This window comes from Phasianus colchicus, unplaced genomic scaffold (assembly GCF_987193195.1).
Source record: "Phasianus colchicus unplaced genomic scaffold, bPhaCol1.hap1.1 HAP1_SCAFFOLD_53, whole genome shotgun sequence".
NCBI lineage: Eukaryota > Metazoa > Chordata > Aves > Galliformes > Phasianidae > Phasianus > Phasianus colchicus.
In genome coordinates, this window is record NW_028325230.1 from 114,577 (window position 1) to 133,492 (window position 18,916).

Sequence of the window (18,916 nt, forward strand, 5' to 3'; positions counted from 1 at the left end):
ACTCACGCTGTACCCCGAGCTTTGCAGACAATTCTCTGCTGCTCCCGGCCATTTCCAGAGAGCAGGGATAACACACCCAGCCAGACGTGGGACAGGAAGGGGAAGGTGGCTGCTGCCTTCTCACCAGGGATGATGTCGTTGGGAGACTGGAGGTCCTGCAGCCACAGCACCCCGATGTCCAGCTGGAAGACAGGCCTTAGCACCGAAACTGCCTCTTCTTTGCTGTGGAATTGCTCTCGGACCCCAGCAAAGACCCCGAGCCCCGGAACCAGGACTCCCTGCACGGGGAAAAGACAGAAAGGCTGACGAGTGTGTACTTTAGGGGCGGCAAAAGCCACAAACATCAAGAGCATGGGGTCACTGCTCTCCGCCCTCCCCACTCCTGATGGACAGCAGGGTGAGATGGGGCTCTCCGGAAAGCTTTGGAAAAATCTGTGATCCCTGCAAGACAGTCACCTTCGCATAGTATTTCCCAACATCCTTTGGCTAGAGAAGAGCCCGGGCATTTACAGCACAGGGCTTAAGCCTGGGACTTATTCCCAAGGACATCCTTGGCATAGGGCCAGAAAAAATCCCCCACCCATTTCTCCCTTGGCTCTCCCCGTTCTGATCACAGGGCAGAGCAAAGCCCCTGCGTGTGCCAAACGTTTGCTCAGGGCAGCTCTGGCCTTGGGTTTCCCTCCCAGTTGGCCAACAGGCTGCTCTGGGCACCCGGCTTGGGCTCAGAGTGCTGCTCAGTGTGGTGCTCAGGGAGGGACTGCTCTGTGAGGCCCACACTCTTGGCGGGACTGAACCTCTCTCCAGGGCAAGGGCCACCAGCATACCAGCCCACCTTGTCCAGCTTCATCTGTTCCAGGATGTAATCAGACACGGCATCCCAGACCGCCACAATCTCTGCAAAGGAAAGAAAAGACATGTCATGCTCCAGGACAGCCTCTTCACAACTGCTTGGCAAGCTCCTCACACAGACAGTGATCGATACAGGCACACGCACACACCCCAGAAAAGCACCGCCATGGCTAGCGGAGCTGGGCTTTGCTCTGATTTCAGCCTTATTCAGGGCCCCGAGGGGAAACGGGGACATAGGAAGCCTGTGGGACACAGGATGCCTTTCCTCCCAGAGCAGGAACCTACGGAAACACCTGTAGGTGTGTTCTCCCAGGGAAACCTGGTCTTGGACTGCCCTATCACAGGGGACTGAGCATGCCTAAAGGAACCTGGGGGCTCTGGGCAGCTCTACTATTGGGACCTGGCTGCCACGTGGTCCCCAGAAGAGCTGGACCCTTGGGCAGGGCTCTTGCAGCAGCCCCCAGCCATGCCCAGCCAAGCACAGAGAGCAGGAGCTGAGGCTTTGGACAGCTAACAGCCCCGTGCGATGCCTTGGGAAGGGAGTCCGGAAAGCCTTACCTTTGGTAGAGAGTTCCAGCAGCGTTGGGAACGTGTAGACCAGCTCCGAGCTGAGGCTCACAGTCCAACAGCCTTCCATGTCGCTGGCCGACAGCCCTCAGCTCAGAACTAAGGATGCCCTCCACAAACAAGGCTCCTCAACCAACCAACAATTCTCCGCAAAGTGCCCCTGCTCCTCCACGTGTCAACAAAGGTCACCCAGTGCAGCCTTGCTGCCCCTGAGCCGACTCCTGACCGCAGAAGGACAGAGCCCCTGAGCAGTGCTGCAGCAGCGCCCAGGCCTTGCAGGGAAGTGCTGGCACTGATGCTGCCCTGTGGAAGATCTCCTTGTGATGCAGCGCATCGCACTGTGACATCAGCCCGGGTCACCTGGAGCTCTGTTGGGTCACTGGCATGGAGAGGAGATCTCCTCTTCCAGGAGGAGTTCCAGTTAACTTACTGAATTCTGTTATGAAAGAACGCAAGCCTAACTTTAATGGCTTAGTAAGAGAAGTTGTTTCACGTCTGCTTAATAAACAAAAACCTGTGCGTTCACAGGCACACACACACCTCACGAGGTTGAAATATCATTATTGACAGTCACCGTGGTTTACTCGGCAAATGGCACGAGAACTTGCCACGTGTCATACAGGCTGAAGCTGGTGAGCTGCTGGCGACGCACAACGATGATGACACTGCATCACGGCTGTGCCACGCTGATGTCACATGTGGTCTCCTCTGGTGGTGGCACAGAGTTCACCACCGTGTGTGTCCCCGTCCTCGTGGCAGGCAATGATGGGCACCAGAGGGCTCCAGTGTCACTGAGTCCGGCTGTAGGCAGGCCTGGAGGGGTGACAAAGGACAGCAAGAGGCTCAGAGACAGCACGGTGACAACGCGGGGCCACCAGTGCCTACCTCTGTGTGGTGATCACAGCACAGGGAATAATGTCATCCAAGGGATGGTGACACACGAGTGATGGCGACACCGGATGACGGTAACAACAGTGACAGCCAGGGATGGGGACACTGCATCACGGCTGTTCCACATCGAGGTCACCCTGTGTCACGGTGTTACCTGAAGACAGTGACACTCGATGACACCCAATGGCATCCAGTGAAGGTGATACCCAACGATGGTGACACCACCAACCCCATGTCACACCCCACGTGTCCCCCAACTGTCCCCAGCCCCCCTCCCTGTACCCCTCCTCATCACCTCTTCAATGAGGATGGCACCGCGCTGCAGTTGTGCCACCATGGCAGGGGGGACAGCTTGGGACAGTCATGGACAGCCAGGGTGACAGCGACACCAGGCTCCAGGAGCTGTAGGACGCTGATGGGGCTCTCGAGGTAGACGGGTTGGTACGGCCCCAGATTCCATGGTTACAGTGACAGTGTGGACTTCGGGACAGGCGGTTGTCCCGGTGCTGGCATCCGGTGCTGGGACCGGGGGGGGTGGGGGGGGGGCAGACAGGTGGACCCTGGGGGTCAAAACGGGGGAGGCACAGAGGGGAGGGGTGGGCACCTTCGGCCCAGGGAGCCGAGCGCGTTCCACCGCCGCCTCCTCCTCTCCCTCCCTCCCTCCGCCGCTCGGGCGCGTAGCGCTTCCCCACGCCGCTCTTCCTTCCCTCCACCCCCTGCCGCTCCTCCCTTTTCTCCCCCCGGCCCCCTCCGGGCCCCGTCCTCCCTCCCCACCGGCTCCGCTCCCTCCCCCGGCTCCCGGGGGTCTAGCCGAGCTGCCCTCCCCCTTCACCGCCCCTACCCGGCACCGCGCCCCTTTCCCCGGGCCGTGCCGGGGATTACGCGCAAATCGCCTCGGCCTTAACCCTGTTTGCGGCCGCTCGGGCTGTCGGGGAGCTCCCGGGGTGTGCGGACGGCCCTTCTCCGTTGCCCCGGACCGGACCGGACCGGACCGGCGACCCCCGGCCCTCATCGAGCGACCTTCGAGCTCGGCGCCCCCTAGACTCGCAGGAGGGGCCCGAGGGGGTGAGAGCATAAAGGGCAGCCCTACTGAGCAGCCCCTTGCCCCCGCTGGGGGATCTGGGCTCAGCAGCTGGTCCCGCGTATAGGGCGAGCACTGCGATGTAGTCCTTCGAGGCATGGGTCGGGACGCGATCCGAGGCTGGGACGTGGGCTGGGACATGGGCCCTGCGTTAAATGCAGAGCAGAGATGGACACCGTGTGCATCCGTTCATGGGGGCACCACGCCTTAAGGAGCAGCACATTTCTCTGCCCTCCACCAAGCCTTTTATTGACACACTGAGTGTTTACTTGGAGGCTTCTCAGTTTACGAGTTACCAGCATACCCTTGAACCAGCATACCAGCCAACGTCTCATGGCTCTTCAAGTGGAGCTCATGTCTCCTACAAACTCAACCCTTTCACTGATTGTTTTTTTCCTCTTGCTGTACAACAGCAGGGTATGTGAAAGAGCAGAATTTCAGAGGAGATAGGAAACAAAGCTCCATCACCACGTGAAGCCACGCTGTTCTTTTCTCCAGCATTGCTGTGTTGCTTTCGTTCCAGCCTGCCCTTTTGAGTTCACAGCTGCCAGGTTTGATCACAGAAAGTAATCACTGGGTTGTCTACTTGGTAAGTGCAAACATCAGGAAAGCAGTTGGAATTCACAAGAATAGAAGAAAGGAAATTGCATTGCTAATATTTAAAGATATAGTCATTTTCTTTGTGGTTTTAGGCTTTCATACAGAGCATTGGGATACTGCAAACTGAGGGTAGTTTGCAAAAAGTAGCAATTTTTGCCTCTCCTGCCCTCCCTCTCAGTAAAAAGGTGAAGTACCTTCTGTATTTTATTAAGCCTACTAAGTTAAAGTGGTGCACCACTAACTCAAGCCCAAAGAAGTGCTGCAGTGGTATAGCTCATCGGGAGACTGAAACTGCTGCAGCTCTTCCAGCAATAGAAAAAAGAACTATTTTTGTTGACCGGGAGTTTATGAGTGGTCTGTTGTTGAATTGCTTTTGTTGTAGGGTTGTAACCTCAGAAGGGAGCAAGCCAGATGACTGACAGCAGGTTACTTTTTTGATGATGGTGAGAAATTGCATGTGGTTGTCCGAGGATGTTTGGTCTCCTTCCCTTTACCCCCAGGTGAAAGATACTGCTAAGGAATACCATCCTACAAAAGCCTGTAGACTAAGAATTGGTGTCAGAGTCATATTAGCTCCCCTACTTACCACGTGATGCACTGGATAATCACACGACTGCTGTTCTGTATCCTCTGACATCATCCAGCCTCTGTAGCCATGGCCATGCTTTGTGGCAGAAGTGGTCTGCTATTAAATATTTGTCATCCTTGCACCCTGCTGAACCACAAAAGCCAAAAACAAGAAACAAGACTCTTATTTAAGCTACTTCTTCAGCTCCAGCCCTATACATATTCTACTACCTTAAAGTTCAAACTCGTTCTTGGTGTCCCTTTTGCCCCATTTTTTATTTCATATGCCTTAAATCTTACAGCTGTGACTAGATAGATAGACAATTTTGTTCACCTCATTTCATCCCCTGGAGTTCAAAACTTAGTTTCCATTAGTGGAAAGCCAGTATAGGCCCCTGAAGACTACAACAACCTACTTAAGCTTAAGGTATGTTTCAAGGTCGTGTTGGATAAGGAGGAAAGAAATCAGCTCCTACTAGCTAATGAAAACTGCAATGTCATTTCAGATCAGGCCTGCCAGTTTGGGCTCCAAGATGCCAAATTTGTTTTTTCACTTCTTTTTGTTCAGGGGATAGATTCAAACCTGCTGACAAGCCTGCCCTTAGTGATTTCCCCTCATGTGAGCTTTGCTCACCCTATCTGAGAGCCCCATTTTACAGAGACCAAGGTCTGTGCACTGCTTGACAGAACTAACTGAAAATCACAGGCCAAGTACTCCTCTAAAAACATGTAATTCTGTCAAAGCAGACATGGAATTTGAGGACAGGTGTCAAAACCACAGGATTATTTATTTATTTGTTTGTTTATTTTTAGGGGCATGCTGCTGTGTTTGCAGAGGGGCAAGAGAACTGAAGGCAAGGGAACTTAAGTTGAGGAGGTGCTGCCCACTAAAATAAACCATGGCACCTGTCCCCTGAAGGAAGGGGGTGGTGGTCTGGGAGGAAACCTTCCAGAGGTCTACGGTTGAACCAGATGATATTCATGGCCTTTTCCTACCTTAACGATTCTGTGAGTCCATAATTCAGAGAGCAATCTTCACAGCTGGCCTGGGAGCAGGAAGTGAGCATATAGCTGGTCTGCCAAACTGCATCAGAACATCTCCATGAGGGGAGATGGAGTTTGTTTCATTTCATCCTGGTTTTTTGACTTCGTTCCAAGTTGTGTTTTTGTGTGTTGTTTTTATTTTCTTTTCCTTCAAGTTTTTCCACTTAGTCTAGACGTTTGGGTTTGAATTTCTCAGTAGTCCGCTGTATACGCTGCGTTCAAAGATGTCTCATATCCTTCTGTCTCTTCTGTTCCCTGCCCTTAATGACTCAGTGAGAACTGGATCAACAGAGTGAATGCTTCATTATTGACTTTTTTTTTTTTTTTTTTTAAACATGAAACGCATTGAAAATAGTAACACATGCCTGCCTTCTCTAAGCAAAATATTTTGGCTGTGTTGGACACGCTGAAACATACAGATTTTGAATTCAATGCAAATGTTTTGTTTAGACATTGACAACAAAACCCCCATCTCTTGAAGTACTTCCATTCTTCATGGAAAACAAACAAACAAACAAACAAAACAACAAAAAAGCCTTTCCATTGAAGAACTTGCCATTTTCTTTCCCTAAATTGAGGCAGGAAGACCTTAAAACAATGATTTTTCTTCATATTTTTTTTTCCAGCATTGCCTTCAGCATGTACCATATAAAGAATATATGCTAATGTTCATCAACTGATGCTAGCATCAAATTTCCTTCTTTTCTTGGCACATAATACGCACGCCTACTTTGAGTAAATTCTTCAAGGAAATGTTGCTCATTCTCCTCATAGTAGATATGCCAGTTGGATTCTTTTCTGTTAAGTAATTTTGGATGACATCCAAAGGTAAGGTTTGATCAACGGGGTAACTGGGTAGTTCCTGCCAGACAGATAGGTGGTAACAACCCACAGGAAATGGATTACAAGCAGAGAAAAAAGCACTTAGTTTTCAACCCTTCAGAGAGAGCCAAAGTAACACAATGGGTTAAGGAACACATTTAAAACTAACGGTATGTTTTATTATTGGCCAAATCCTGATACCTGTCTTGAAGCCCGCTCCTTTCTCTTTGTGAGGGCATTCAGACAAAATGCTGTAGAAGTTCTGGATTTCTCCCACTTCACAGTGTCTGTTGCTTGGGAATATTTCGTGCAAGGAACCTGAAAAAATGCTTTCGCCCACACTTTCTTCACAGACTTTTTCCACCTTGTGCTTTTTCTTGTCGTTATTATTCCTCTTGTTACTGTAATTGCTGCTTCTGTATGTATCTGTACAAGACAGGATGCTCTTAAACAGTTCCCCACTGTTTTCAGTGTCACAAGGTGGAAGTTATTAATGCAGCTGGCAGGAATGTGTCTGTTGCCTTAGGGAAGGGCTGCAGGAAGCAAGAAATTGCAGTGAGAAGAAAGCCCTGCCCTCAGAAAAGAATTTCAGTGAAGGACCAGCAGAGGTATGGAGGGACAACCCACCTGCCACTTCATTGCCTTCTTCTTGTTTTACTTCCCCTTCTCAGTATTTTTTCTCAGATGTTAGCATCTCCTACTTTCTCTGTTGTTCTACTGACTTGATTCGGAGATATCTAGCAGGAGGTTGATGTGTTTCTCATTCAGTATTGTCAGGGCATTAGGAAAAGTATTAACAGCAGGTTGTGTGTTTATGGCCTCAAGTTGTGCCAGGAAGATTCAGATTGGACATTAGGAAAAATTTCTTCTTCAAAGGTGTGGTTAGATGCTGAAATGGGCTGCCCAAAGAGATGGTGGAGTCACCTTCCCAGGAGGTGTTCAGAAAACATTTAGATGTCGTACTGAGGGACATGGTTTAGTGGGGAAATATTGGTGGTAGGTGGATGGTTGGACTGGATGATCTTGAAGGTCTTTTCCAACCTTGGTGATTTGATGATTTGATGATGATGAAGAGGACTACAGTGATCAGAATGGGGGAACTGGAAGGGGGAAAAAGGGGAGGGGAGGCGCAACCCCGGGGGTCACACAGAGCGACGGGGGAGGCTGTGGGCGACCAGTGGCGGGGGGAGGGGAGGAGGGCAGTGAAATACACGGGGCGGGGGAGGCGGGGAGACACAGGGCAGCTGCCCCCGCCGAGCGGAAGCCCCGAGCGCCACAGAGACCCCGCGGGGCCAACGCAGAGCGGCACGTGGCCCCCAGCCCCCTTAACCCCGGCCCCGCCCCGGTGCCCCCCCCGAACACCCACCTGTAGAAGCTGAGGCGGCGCTCGGAGCCCCGGGGTGCGCCGCCCCACTTCCGCACGGCCGCCTCCTCCTCGGGTCGCGGGGCTGGTGACGTCACCCAGCGGGGACGGCGCGGCGCACGCGCTGAGGCGCTGTCGCCACGGGGACGCCATCACGCATGCGCTGTCGCCGGGGGGGCGGCTTTACGCGCTGCAATGAGGGAGGGCGCGCCGTCTCCACGGCATCAGATGGAAAACGGCGCTTGGAGACTGCAGCTGCGGGGCAGCAGCTCAGCACAGCGCTGCCGATGACTGGAGCCGAGCGAGAAGCGGACTCCGCTGGGCCGGACTCCGTGCCGGGCTCGAACGCGCCTCGATCCGCGCGATCGCTCCCTCTCTTCCGGGGCTGCCCGGCTCAGCCAGGAGCCGCTCCCGGACACCGGGCGGGTCCCGCCTCTCGCGGTCAGCCGCCGCTTCTCGCAGCCCGGCAGCGCCTCGCCGCAACGACGGAGGACGGCTCGGTTCCCCCTCCGAGGACAGCCGGATTCTGACGGGGGACGGACGGGGCCGGCGGCGGTGCCCCCGCGCCGCCTTCCCCCGACCGCGCGGCGTCCCCGAGGGCGGCGGCGGGGCAGCGGAGCGGCGGAGCTCCGCTTTCCCCGCACGGAGCCCCGCGGCTCCTCCATCCCGCCGGCGCCATCGGCATCACCATGGCGGCGGCCCCGCGTCCGCAGCCGCCATTGGCGGAGAGCCCGCGCTCGGCCCCGCCTCCTCCGCTCTGCCATTGGTCGGTGCGCCGAACGGGGCGGGCGCTCCGCGCGGGGTCCTTTCCGTCCGCGGGCGCGCCGTCATTGCGACATCACCGCGCGCGTCCCCGTGGCCCCAGCCCGGCTGCCCTCGCGATGCCTGCCGTCGTGCGCCCGCTCCGCTTCCGGGGCCTCGGCTGCGGCTGCGGGAGGAGGGCGGGGACGTGGGGGACCTCAGCGAGGCCGGGCCCGCCCCGCCCCGCTCCGCCCCGCCCCGCTCCGTGCGGGCCTTGCTGGAGAGCGGCGAGCGCGGGCTGGCGGCCGCCGGCAGGTGGGGGAGCGGGGCGTCCGGGCGGGCGGCGCGGCCCGGCGGTGGCGTGGGGAACCCGCTGGAGACGAGCGGCTCCGGGGCACCTTGGCGTCCCGCTGCAGGCGGCGGTCGCGGTGCCGGCCCGAGGCCGGCGCTGTGCGGGGCGGGGCTGAGCGCGGGGCGATCAGCGGCTGCTGCTGCTGCTGATGCTCGGCCGGCTTCTCGGCCGCCTGCGCAGGGCGCTGCTGGCTCGCGTTCAGCCGAGCGTCGGCCCGCAGCTCCGGATCCTTTTCCTCCACGCGGCCTTCCGGCCGCTCTGCCCCAAGCCCGCAGCGATGCCTGGGGTCGTTGTGACCAACGTGCGGGACCCGGCGCGTGGTGGTGTTGAACCTCGTGCCGTTGGCATCAGCCGTCGATCGGCCTGACCGGAGCCCTCTGAAGGGTCTTTGGAATCCTTAGGCAGATTATAGGCGGATGGCGTAGCTGAGGGGCGATGGGAGACAGGGAGGGGAGCATCCTGCCGTGCCACCGGCAGCCCGGGGACCACGTGCTGTGGGTGCCGGCACGAAGCTCCTCCATCCGTCAGCACGGGAGCTGCGGTTCTGGCTGCAGCGGCAGGAACTCAGCGCAGCCCTGCAGAGAGCGGTCCGGCAGCACGAGAAGAAGATGACGGCCGTGGAGTGCGAGAGCCTCAGCAGCGTCTGCAGCCCGCGAGGAGCTGAGCGGGGCTGGGAAGGGGAAGCTGTGGGAGTCCTGGGGAGGGACTCCCAGAATAGCAGCGTGAGTGGCAGGATCAGCTGCTTCCTCCTGACACCGTTTCCTTTGAGAAGCCAGTGCAGAAGCCAGTCCGCATTGTCACATCTGTGGGGTTGCACAGAACGCACAGGCATGGGGTAAGTTTAGGTTGGATATCAGGACAAACTTCTATACAGTAAGGGTTGTTGAGCACTGGAATGGGCTCCCTGGGGTGGTGGTTGAGTCACCATCCCCAAACATGTTTAAAAACTGTTTGGATGTGGTGCTCCAGGACATGATTTAGAGGAGGGTTGTTAGAGTTGGGGTACTTTGCTCAGGTCATGGTTGGACTCGATGCTCTTGAAGGTCTTTTCCAACGTGAGCGATTCTGTGATTCTGCAGGGACACAGTGTGTTGGACTGCTGTTTGTTGCAGAGCACCAGCACAGGGCAGGACTGGGGACTGGGAAGATCACAGAAGATCACAGAAACACCAAGGTTAGAGAAGACCTGTAAGATCATCCAGTCCAACCATCCACCTATTACCAATAGTTCTCACTAAACCATATCCCTCAACACGAAATCCAAACGTTCCTTGAACACCTCCAGGGTCGGTGACTCCACCACCTCCGTGGGCAGCCCATTCCACTGCCTGACCACTCTTTGAGAGAAGTAGTATTTCCTAACGTCCAGCGTAAATCTCCCCTGGTGCAGCTTGAAGCCATTCCCTCTAGTTCTGTCACCAGTTACATGAGAGGAGAGGCCAACACCCAGCTCACGACAACCTCACTTCAGGTAGTTATAGAGAGCAATAAGGTCTGCCCTGGGCCTCCTCCACACTAGCTGCTAATGGATCGCTCCATTAATGCAAAATTGCTGTAATTAAGAGCAGGTAAATGCTCCTGCACAAGACTGGGCACTGAGACCTTTGTGTCTGTCAGTGATTCTCCAGCACGTTCTGTGCACGTGGCTGCTTTGCTTTCTAGGGCCTGGGAACAGCCAACAGCACTCTGATCAGAGTGATGGTGTCCTGCTCCGAAAAAGGATCTTTTTAGATCTGCTCTTCTTACCTGTATCCTCTCTTCTGTTCTGCCCTCTTTCTTCTCCCCTCTTGTTCATCACTCTTCTTCCCCTTACAAGCTCCTCTCTTCCCTTTTTCCTTTGTTCTGCTCAATCTTTTCTCTCCTCTCCTTCTCTCCTCTCCTCTCCTCTTTGTTGGCAAGAGGACTCCGAGCTCCCTTGCTGGTGCGGAGAGGCTCAGACTCCCTTGCTGGTGCAGAAGGAAGGATGAAGGACCTTTACTGAAGATGCTTACAACCTTTTATACCCGTGCAACAGCAACTTACATGTAGGAAGCAGGAGCCTCGTGTGTGTTTACATCTGGCTCAAGTTACTGCTAAGTTTCTTTACTCATTAGCAAGATAATGACTTTCTTTATCCCACATCTCCCCCTTCGCTATTAAGAGAAAAAGAAGCACGGTTCAAAAACAATCCTAAAAGTAGCTAAACTAAAATTCATACACTGAACAAGGATGGGTTCTTTAGAAGTATAAACAGCAGTCCATATTAACCAGTTCCAACGATTCCAATTCTTATGATTCCTTGGTGACACAGTTGACAAAGTGCGTCTTGTCGCTGTGAGTCCAAACCACTGATGAAAGTGCTGTGGTCATGTTACAGCAGATGATGAGACGGATGGCCAGACCCCCCAGATTCGCATGAGCACCCACTGGACACCCCAGGACTCCTCTGGGACATCCCCAGACCCTTCTGGATGACTCCAGGACTACTCAGACCCACATGAGAACTCCCTGGACCCTACCAGACCCTGCTGGGCCATTTCCAGATCAGCCCAGGGACTCCTCAGAGCTCTTGGGCCCATAGTGGGAACTTCCAGATCCTTCCATGGTGCCACAGGACCAACCCGGGGACTCCCTGGACATCCCAAGGTCCCTCTGGGATATCTCCAGACTCTTCTGGTTGAGTCCAGAAGAGCCCCCTAGAGCCCCCAAACCTCTCTAGGATGTCTCATGCAGATCCTTCTGCATGATTCCAAGGGGGGATAAGAGGGGATAAAGGAGGGTTGAAAAGGACCACAATGACCATCTAGTTTCAACCCCCTGCCATGTGCAGGGACACTGTCCACCAGACCAGGCTGCCCTGAGCCACGTCCAGCCTGGCCTCGAATGCCCCAAAGGATGGGGCATCCACGTCCTCTATGGGCTACCTTTTAAAATGCCTCACCACCGTCTGAATGCAAAACTTCCCCCTGATATCTAAACTAAATCTCCCCTGTCTCAATTTAAAACCATTCCCCATTATCCTGTCATTATCCACCCTTGTAAACATCTGTTCCCCCTCCAGTTTATACAGTTTATACGTTTCCTTCAAGGCCTGGGAGGTCTCCCGGAGCCTTCTCTTCTCCAAGCTGAACAAGCCCCGGTCCCTCGTTGCACCAAGAATGCCTCGGCGGCTGCATTTCCCTCGTCCCCCACCAGGGGGGACTTCACTGCACTTCAATGCACTTCAGTGCATTTTTTTTGTAACTTTTGGGTTGAAATGTTGAAGACAGTAAAAGGAATGTTATTTTAGTGATCTAAAAGTACAAAACAATAGTTGTAATTCTTATTTTCAGGATAGCTGGGCTAATCAGAATCTAGTTGCTCTTCAAGCTTACTGTTGCTTATGTTGAGCTGTTTCAAGCTTTTACAGATGTTTAAATGGGAGCAGCTAATGACACCCAGTTTTCCCCAAGAACATAAAGACGACTTGCCACTCAGGAGTAGTGGTTTAACACAAAGCTTTTGAATGGCGTGGTCTTCCTTACAGCTGCAATTCTAAGATGACTGTGTGTTAAGATAAGCTGCATCAAGCAGCTCTTTCATCCGGTTGCTGAAGACTAACAAAGACTAAATTTGTCAGAGGACAGCACCTAGCATTTAAAGAAGAGGTATATGTAGTTGTACCGTTTCCCTCCAGACTCCCTTGACTGTGCAGTCCAGCACCATAATGGATAGACCTTTATTCTTTGGAAGCCAGGTGCAAGGTGTTGTGTACACATCTCTGCTTGGATAAATAAAGGAGGATTACATTTGGGAGTTCTGCAAATTTGCAGGTGGATCCTAAATTTGTCAGCGATGAAGGGCAGGTGATTGAAGTATGCTGGCATCCCTGCAGACAATAAATGCCATGACATGATTAGCAACAGTATTGCAGTCAGGATAGAGCAAGAACATACACCAGGGAAGAGTTGTGTGTTGAGTGGATGTACAGATGTTCAGCTGGATGTTTACTAAAAATGCGTATGTGACTCTTCATTGCTGGATTTCAAATGCTCAGATGTTCAGGATTAGGGAAGCAGCAAAACAAAACCATATTTGTAGAGGGTGGAGCAGATGTAAAGAAATATTTTCATTTTTAATATCATGAAGACATTTGTAATTAGATGACACAAGATTCAATTGGAAACCCAAATCAGACTTGCCATCATTCTCCTTTTATTTCATTTTAAATAAAACAGGAAAGCTATTGAGATACATTTGAGAAATTACCGTCAATAAAATCATTGCTTGAAAACTTTGTTTCTCCTTCCTCTTCAGCTGTTTTGTTTCCACTGCAGTCATGATTGAAGGAGATGGTAAGCAGTTCTCTAGCTGTTTTCTTAGCTTAGTTACGTTTTGATGAAAGTTCTTTCTAAAAGTGGAAGGAAGGTCCTTTGTTGAATCCCTCACTGCTCCCATTAGACCGCAAAGAGGTCTCTCTATCAGACATCAGGATAGATGTGATTAGTCAGAGGCCAAATGGGCAGAAGACCTTACAGCAGCTGTTTTGTGATGATGGAAGATGAAACAGGAGCTAAAGAGAAACCTTTTAGTAATAACCAAAGGCCAGAGATGCTGGGAGATGCAGAGGAGGCTTCCTGCCCCACCGGCTTTAAAAAGGGACACATACCGCTGTGAGGGTGACCACATAGGCATCTCCCCAAATGAACTTAGGGATCCATGACCCAGATTTGTAAAATATTTAGATACTGAACAATTTAGGTGGGCTTTGTGAGGGATTATTTTTTATTAAGTGCCTAGCTTCTATTGTTTCAGTTTGGTTCCTGGAGATATTCACCTATCTGTCACAGGCACCTGTCTTTTGAAAACAGAGGCTGATGATAATTGCACAAAACCAGGAAGGGATTGTACCTGGAAAGATCTGTCCTGCAAAGGCATAAGTGCAAGTGTCTTAATTTTGAGGAGGAGAGATTGTTTGGTGGGCTTTTTGGACTGTCATCAATGATGAAATGCCCTAAGGCAAATCATTTCACGTGCGTCATGCCACGTTATTTTGTCCCTAGCTCTACAGCTCCCTCACCTAACACTGTAATACACGTCTTAGCCTCACCTAGGCCAAATCCATTCTCAAAGCGGGAGGAAGCCTCTGGTATACAAAAGGAGCCATAAAGTAGCTCATAGTCATGTGGGTCATGTAGTCATATAGGGTGAGACCTACGTTCCAGAAATGCGCTTTCCCCACACTTGGGGACTGGGCTGGACCTCGGCGGCTGCATTTCCCTCGTCCCCCACCAGGGGGCGCTGCTCCCCATCCAGCTCAGCACGCACCCTGCGCTCACTTCCAGGGGGCGTTCTCAGCAGCGTGCGCCCTTTGCACCGGGCAGCCCGGGCTGCGCTTTACTGACGTGCTGCTCGGCCGCGTTCACAACGTGTGCTCCAGTCAGCCCGCAGGCTGTCGGCTTTTCAGCGTCTATTACACAGCCCAGTGCCGGAGCTGGTGTGCGCTAAAGGCACCTGCAGCTGCCGGGACAGCCTGAAGAAAAGCCTCGGGAGGGGTTTGCACGACCCCAGGTGAGCCGTCAGCCCGGCGCTAAGCGCACAGAAGGGAACGCTGGAAGGGCCGCTAGAGGCAGATGTTGCCTGCTGGCACGTTTCTCCTCACTGAGCGAGTGACTTCTATTGCTAACAACTTCCTATCCTGCTTTCTCAATTCGGTCTTCTCTGCAAGGCATGAGCATGGTTAAGCTCTCTGTTGTACGAGGGCTGGCTATGCTATAACTCTCGAGGCCCACACATCATCCACTGTGGGGCAGAGAAAGCCCTGGTATGCACCAGGTACATTACAGGTACAGGGACCCGTATGTCTTAAGGAGATGTCCTCCATTTGGGTGAAGGAGCGAGGGTGCTCCCCCAGAGGGTGGATCCACAGCTATAGGCTGTGTGATGCAGATCGGTGTGGGAGCACAACCCTTGAGAGCAGGGTCCCACTTGGGGAGGTATCTCTGAGGTGAAATCTTGCAAGGCACCCTGAGATTGAGGCTATAATGCGCTCGGGAATGTAAGCTTTGTAATACTTTGGAGAAATCATCGCAACAAAAATGCGCTGGGGGGCATTTGCAGTTAGCTGCCAGGAAGGGGCCTGGTAGGATCATGTAACGAGTAAATGTCCAAACTGGTTTTTCATTGTCGTTATCTTTGTGATTGATAAGTGTTTCTGTTATAAAATTATTGCTTGTGGAATTCCATTTACAATACAAGTGCTCTTGTTGCTGGGAGACATTGGTTATAGCTCGTGCCCAGGGAATTTGGTGTTCCTGTGCCCTGGGGAAGTAGGCAGACTCCATTACCCAGCAACGAGACTTTATAAGCGGCTGCTATCTAGTGTGAATGCTAACCTTTGGATCCAAGGTGTGAGTGGTGTGAACGTGGGAATCGAGTTTAGTTGGATATTTGTTTAACCCTGTATTTGTTATCAGAGCCTTGACCTGTAGTACTGTCCAGGAATTACAGTGGAATAGAGGAAACTGGCATTTTGGTTGGCGTTGTGGACTGGGGTTTAAAGAGGAGTATGTATTTGGTCACAGTAACTTACTAGCTATAAGGTGTGGACTTTGGGGAACAATAAAGAATCAATGAAATTTAGTATGGAGGAACACAGGGAAAGGAAGTTCCCAGGCAAATTCCACCTGAGATATTGCTGGAGAGCCTGGGGGCCCCGTGAGCAAGAAAACTTTAATTAAAAATTGTAATCAATGGTGGTTGGAAGGCGATGACCATTTAGCAGTTAATATTGTTTTTGCGAAGGCAGGAGATGAGATGCTGGGAGCGAATAGCCTTCATCTGCAGAGACCTGGGAAACTTGATATCCCAGTGTTAGCACGGGAAGCCTTAGGAAGGGAGGAGCTGAGAGCAGGGCTCTAGGACCAGAGATCTCCTCAGGAAGAGCTGACAGGGGAGAGCTGGAAGGGCCCAGGAGGTTCTGCCCCCATTGAACGGGAAAGCAGTTAGTGCAAAAAGAGGCGCTGGATTTGGTAACAGATGCAGTAACAGTCAAGGGTAGAGAAGATTAAGCTGAGGAAGGAATTGCAGCAAAGTGTGGAATTTGTAGTAACTGGAGCATCTAATTGGGTGTTAAATACTCCAGTGAGTGGTGAATTTGTAACCGTAAGGGAAGACACTGGCAAAAGTGAGGAAGTTTACTTTCTTAACCCTTAACTTAGTGTAGGTAAACAGGTAGGGATACACAAATGTTTGTAGGTGCCAAATTCACCAAAGCCTTTACTAGGGTGAGATTTATTAGAACAACTGGAATCTTGAAATCAAGTTGAAAGGAAAATTGGAATGTAAGGTACAAGAAGAACAGTTAATGGAGGTGCTTAGTTTATCATTAATCGCTACCCCTGCTGGGACCAGGATCCCAGACAAAGGAAGTGATCAAGTCTATCCTGGGGTGTGGGTAGTAGAGACCCCAGGAAGAGCTAAGAATGCAGCACCACTAGCAATCGGAATAAAGCAGGGAGCTCGGCCGGTTCGGATTAAACTGTACCCCCTCAGATTCGGAGATGGGAAAGGAATCCAGCCAATAATTGACAGTTTTCAGAAATTCGGGTTGTTACTGGAGTGTGAGCACAAGATTTAAGGGCCATCAATAGGATAGTGTAGGATTTATACCCATTGGTAGTATACCCAAACACGCTGCTTCCAAAATTATCAGGTGAATTGGCATGGTTTGCCGTTCTGGACCTAGAAGATGCCATTTTTTGTCCACCATTGAGTCCAGAGAATCAGCTCATGTTTACCTTTGAGTGGGAGAAAACTGATTCAGGAAGAGCAACACAACTTACATGCACAGCACTTTTCCAGAGGTTAAAACAAACAAACAAACAAACAAAGTCCCACTCTTTTCAGGAACCAACTTGCCAAAGACTGGAGCAATGGGTACGGCCCCAGGACAAGGAATCCTGTCACAGCACATGGATGACCTTCTGATAGCTACCACAACAAAGGAGGTATGCATAGCAAGGACAATTAGTCTACTAAACTTTCTCGGACTTGATGGCTATTGAGTTTCTCCACAGAAAGCCCAGATGGCGTGGCCACAAGTAACCTTGGGTTACGAAATTGCTGCTGGATTCCAAACCCTAGAGAACAACAAGGAAGGAAGCGATTTGCCAGACTGTGGAACCTCAAGCAGCAAAGGCGCTCCGGACTTTCCTAGGGATGACAAGGTGGTGTTGCATATGGATATACAACTATGGAATACTGGTAAAAACTCTCTATGCCCTTTTTAAATCCTATCCAGAGGTCCTCATTCAGGTTGAGGAGGGCAAAGCAGATTAAGGTTTACCTGTGGCAATTAGACACAGACTCTGTTGTTCGTGCAGAACAAAAACTTTTATTGTGTACAGTGGACTTGAACAATATGCTCTTGGTCAAGTGTCTTATGAATTGTGACCCTCCTGCTGCATGCGGCAGTGCTGGATCTTCCATCCTGCCCTGAAGGAGGTGGCACTAGAGCTGGGCTCGTCCCTCTTGTGCCATCCTGTGGCACACAGGCCACTCACCTCTGTCAGCCACCTCAGGTTTGCCACTGGTCAGCTTGACCTTGATAGCATCTGCTCACTCCTGGACGCCTCGTGATCACGTCGAGAGGCTCGGTCTGGCACAGATAGTTACAATCTTTCGGCTTTCTCCCTTCATTCTGCTGAACTTGTTTACATCTCCCAAGGTCTTTTGCTAATCAGCGCAAGAATGTCTTTTCTCCCAGCGATACACAGAGTAAAGGAAGCAAAATACAGGACCTGGATAAACTAATTGAGGGGGCTTGGAGAGCATTCAGAAACAGAGGACACAGAGGTGCAGGCTTCAAAACAAGATAATAGTTCCCACCTCCCTATTATGGGCCATAATCATGGCTGAGCACAGGAAAACTCACTGGGGAACCGAGACCCTGTATAAATACTTGAGCCAACGGGTTGTGGCTTGGAATTTATACACCACCACTAAGCAGGTAACACAGCAATGTGAGATCTGTTTACAGAGTAATCCTAGAACAGGCCCCAGGGTGCCCTGGGACAAACAGGGAAGGGAATTTATCCTGGGCAACAATGGTGAATTGATTTCCCTGAACTCCCAAGAAAAGGGGGGTATAGGTATATGCTGGTATTAACAGACACCTCTTCAGGTTGGCCAGAGGCTTTTCCCTTGCAGGACCAACAGGGTGCAGGGAGTAACTAAAGTACTGTTACAAGAGATAATTCCAAGATCTGGGGTTCCAGAACATATCATATCATATCATATCATATCATATCATATCATATCATATCATATCATCATATCATATCATATCATATCATATCATATCATCATATCATATCATATACAGCGATCAAGGTGAAAGAGCAAGCTTGTGGAGCTACACGTGAGTTAAGAAGACATCTCAACCCCAGTGGAATATTAAGAAGACTGGACCATTGGAGCTAAGGATTAAGAGACAATAAGTTTAGAATGTGTTTATAGATTGCACTTGCTTTAGCCTGGCGTGAAATCACCTATTCAAATATCACTAGCGGTTAGCCTAAAGCTCACTGATTGTTGGATATGTACAGCCTTACCAAGAGATGGAGGAATGGAAATCCCTCAGTGTGGGATTCCCTCCACCAATTGGACACTATGGGTGGAGCAGGAAGTAGGCCTAGGTGTGCAAATAAAATCACGACAATAGGAAAAAGGACCTAAATTCAGTATACAACTATAGACAGGCCTCAATGTGAGACCCTTCCTGAGAACTAGAAAGGACATTATGAGGAGGATACTTAGTGCTTCAATGGAACAGCGCCTCCTCCAGGGATACTGAGAACCTCTTGGAAAAGGGTGAAGCAGGTAATAACCCCCATATAGACAGGCCCTCTGGGTTCCGTAGTTTTATTGGATGGTTTATTCCTAGACTAGGAGTAAGTGAATCAGAAAAGGCAATTATCAGTATAGCAGCTACATTAGGGAAATCAAGAACTCAACTATGGATGCTATTCTTGGACTGCAGACAGAGGTATCCTCTCTTAGTCAAGTAGTATTGCAGAAA

The 18,916-nt window shown here is 51.4% G+C and overlaps 1 protein-coding gene across 2 annotated transcripts; it reads right to left on the bottom strand.

Moving 5' to 3' along the window:
• Positions 1–2: 2 nt before the first annotated feature.
• Positions 3–5,375, bottom strand: LOC149911883 (coiled-coil domain-containing protein 81-like). 2 transcript variants are annotated; one of them, XM_090133105.1, is made up of 6 exons: positions 4,575–5,375; positions 2,603–2,826; positions 1,957–2,461; positions 1,408–1,873; positions 833–894; positions 3–278 (listed from the first exon to the last, which is right to left on the bottom strand). In XM_090133105.1, the coding sequence occupies exons 4-6, from the start codon at positions 1,484–1,486 to the stop codon at positions 3–5; spliced, it is 417 nt and encodes a 138-aa protein (XP_089989231.1). In that variant the 5' UTR covers positions 1,487–1,873; positions 1,957–2,461; positions 2,603–2,826; positions 4,575–5,375. The 2 variants fall into 2 exon arrangements, with proteins under 2 accessions (XP_089989231.1, XP_089989229.1); XM_090133103.1 differs by lacking the exons at positions 1,408–1,873; positions 1,957–2,461; positions 2,603–2,826; positions 4,575–5,375 and having other exon boundaries at positions 833–1,355.
• Between the last annotated feature and the right edge of the window lie 13,541 nt (positions 5,376–18,916).

Coding starts and splice junctions, on each gene's coding strand:
- LOC149911883 (XM_090133103.1), bottom strand. CDS start 1,084: ATGTCCCCGTTTCCCCTCGGGGCCCTGAATAAGGCTGAAATCAGAGCA. Junction 279..832: donor AACAGATGAAGCTGGACAAG/GTGGGCTGGTAT, acceptor TTCCCCGTGCAG/GGAGTCCTGGTTCCGGGGCT.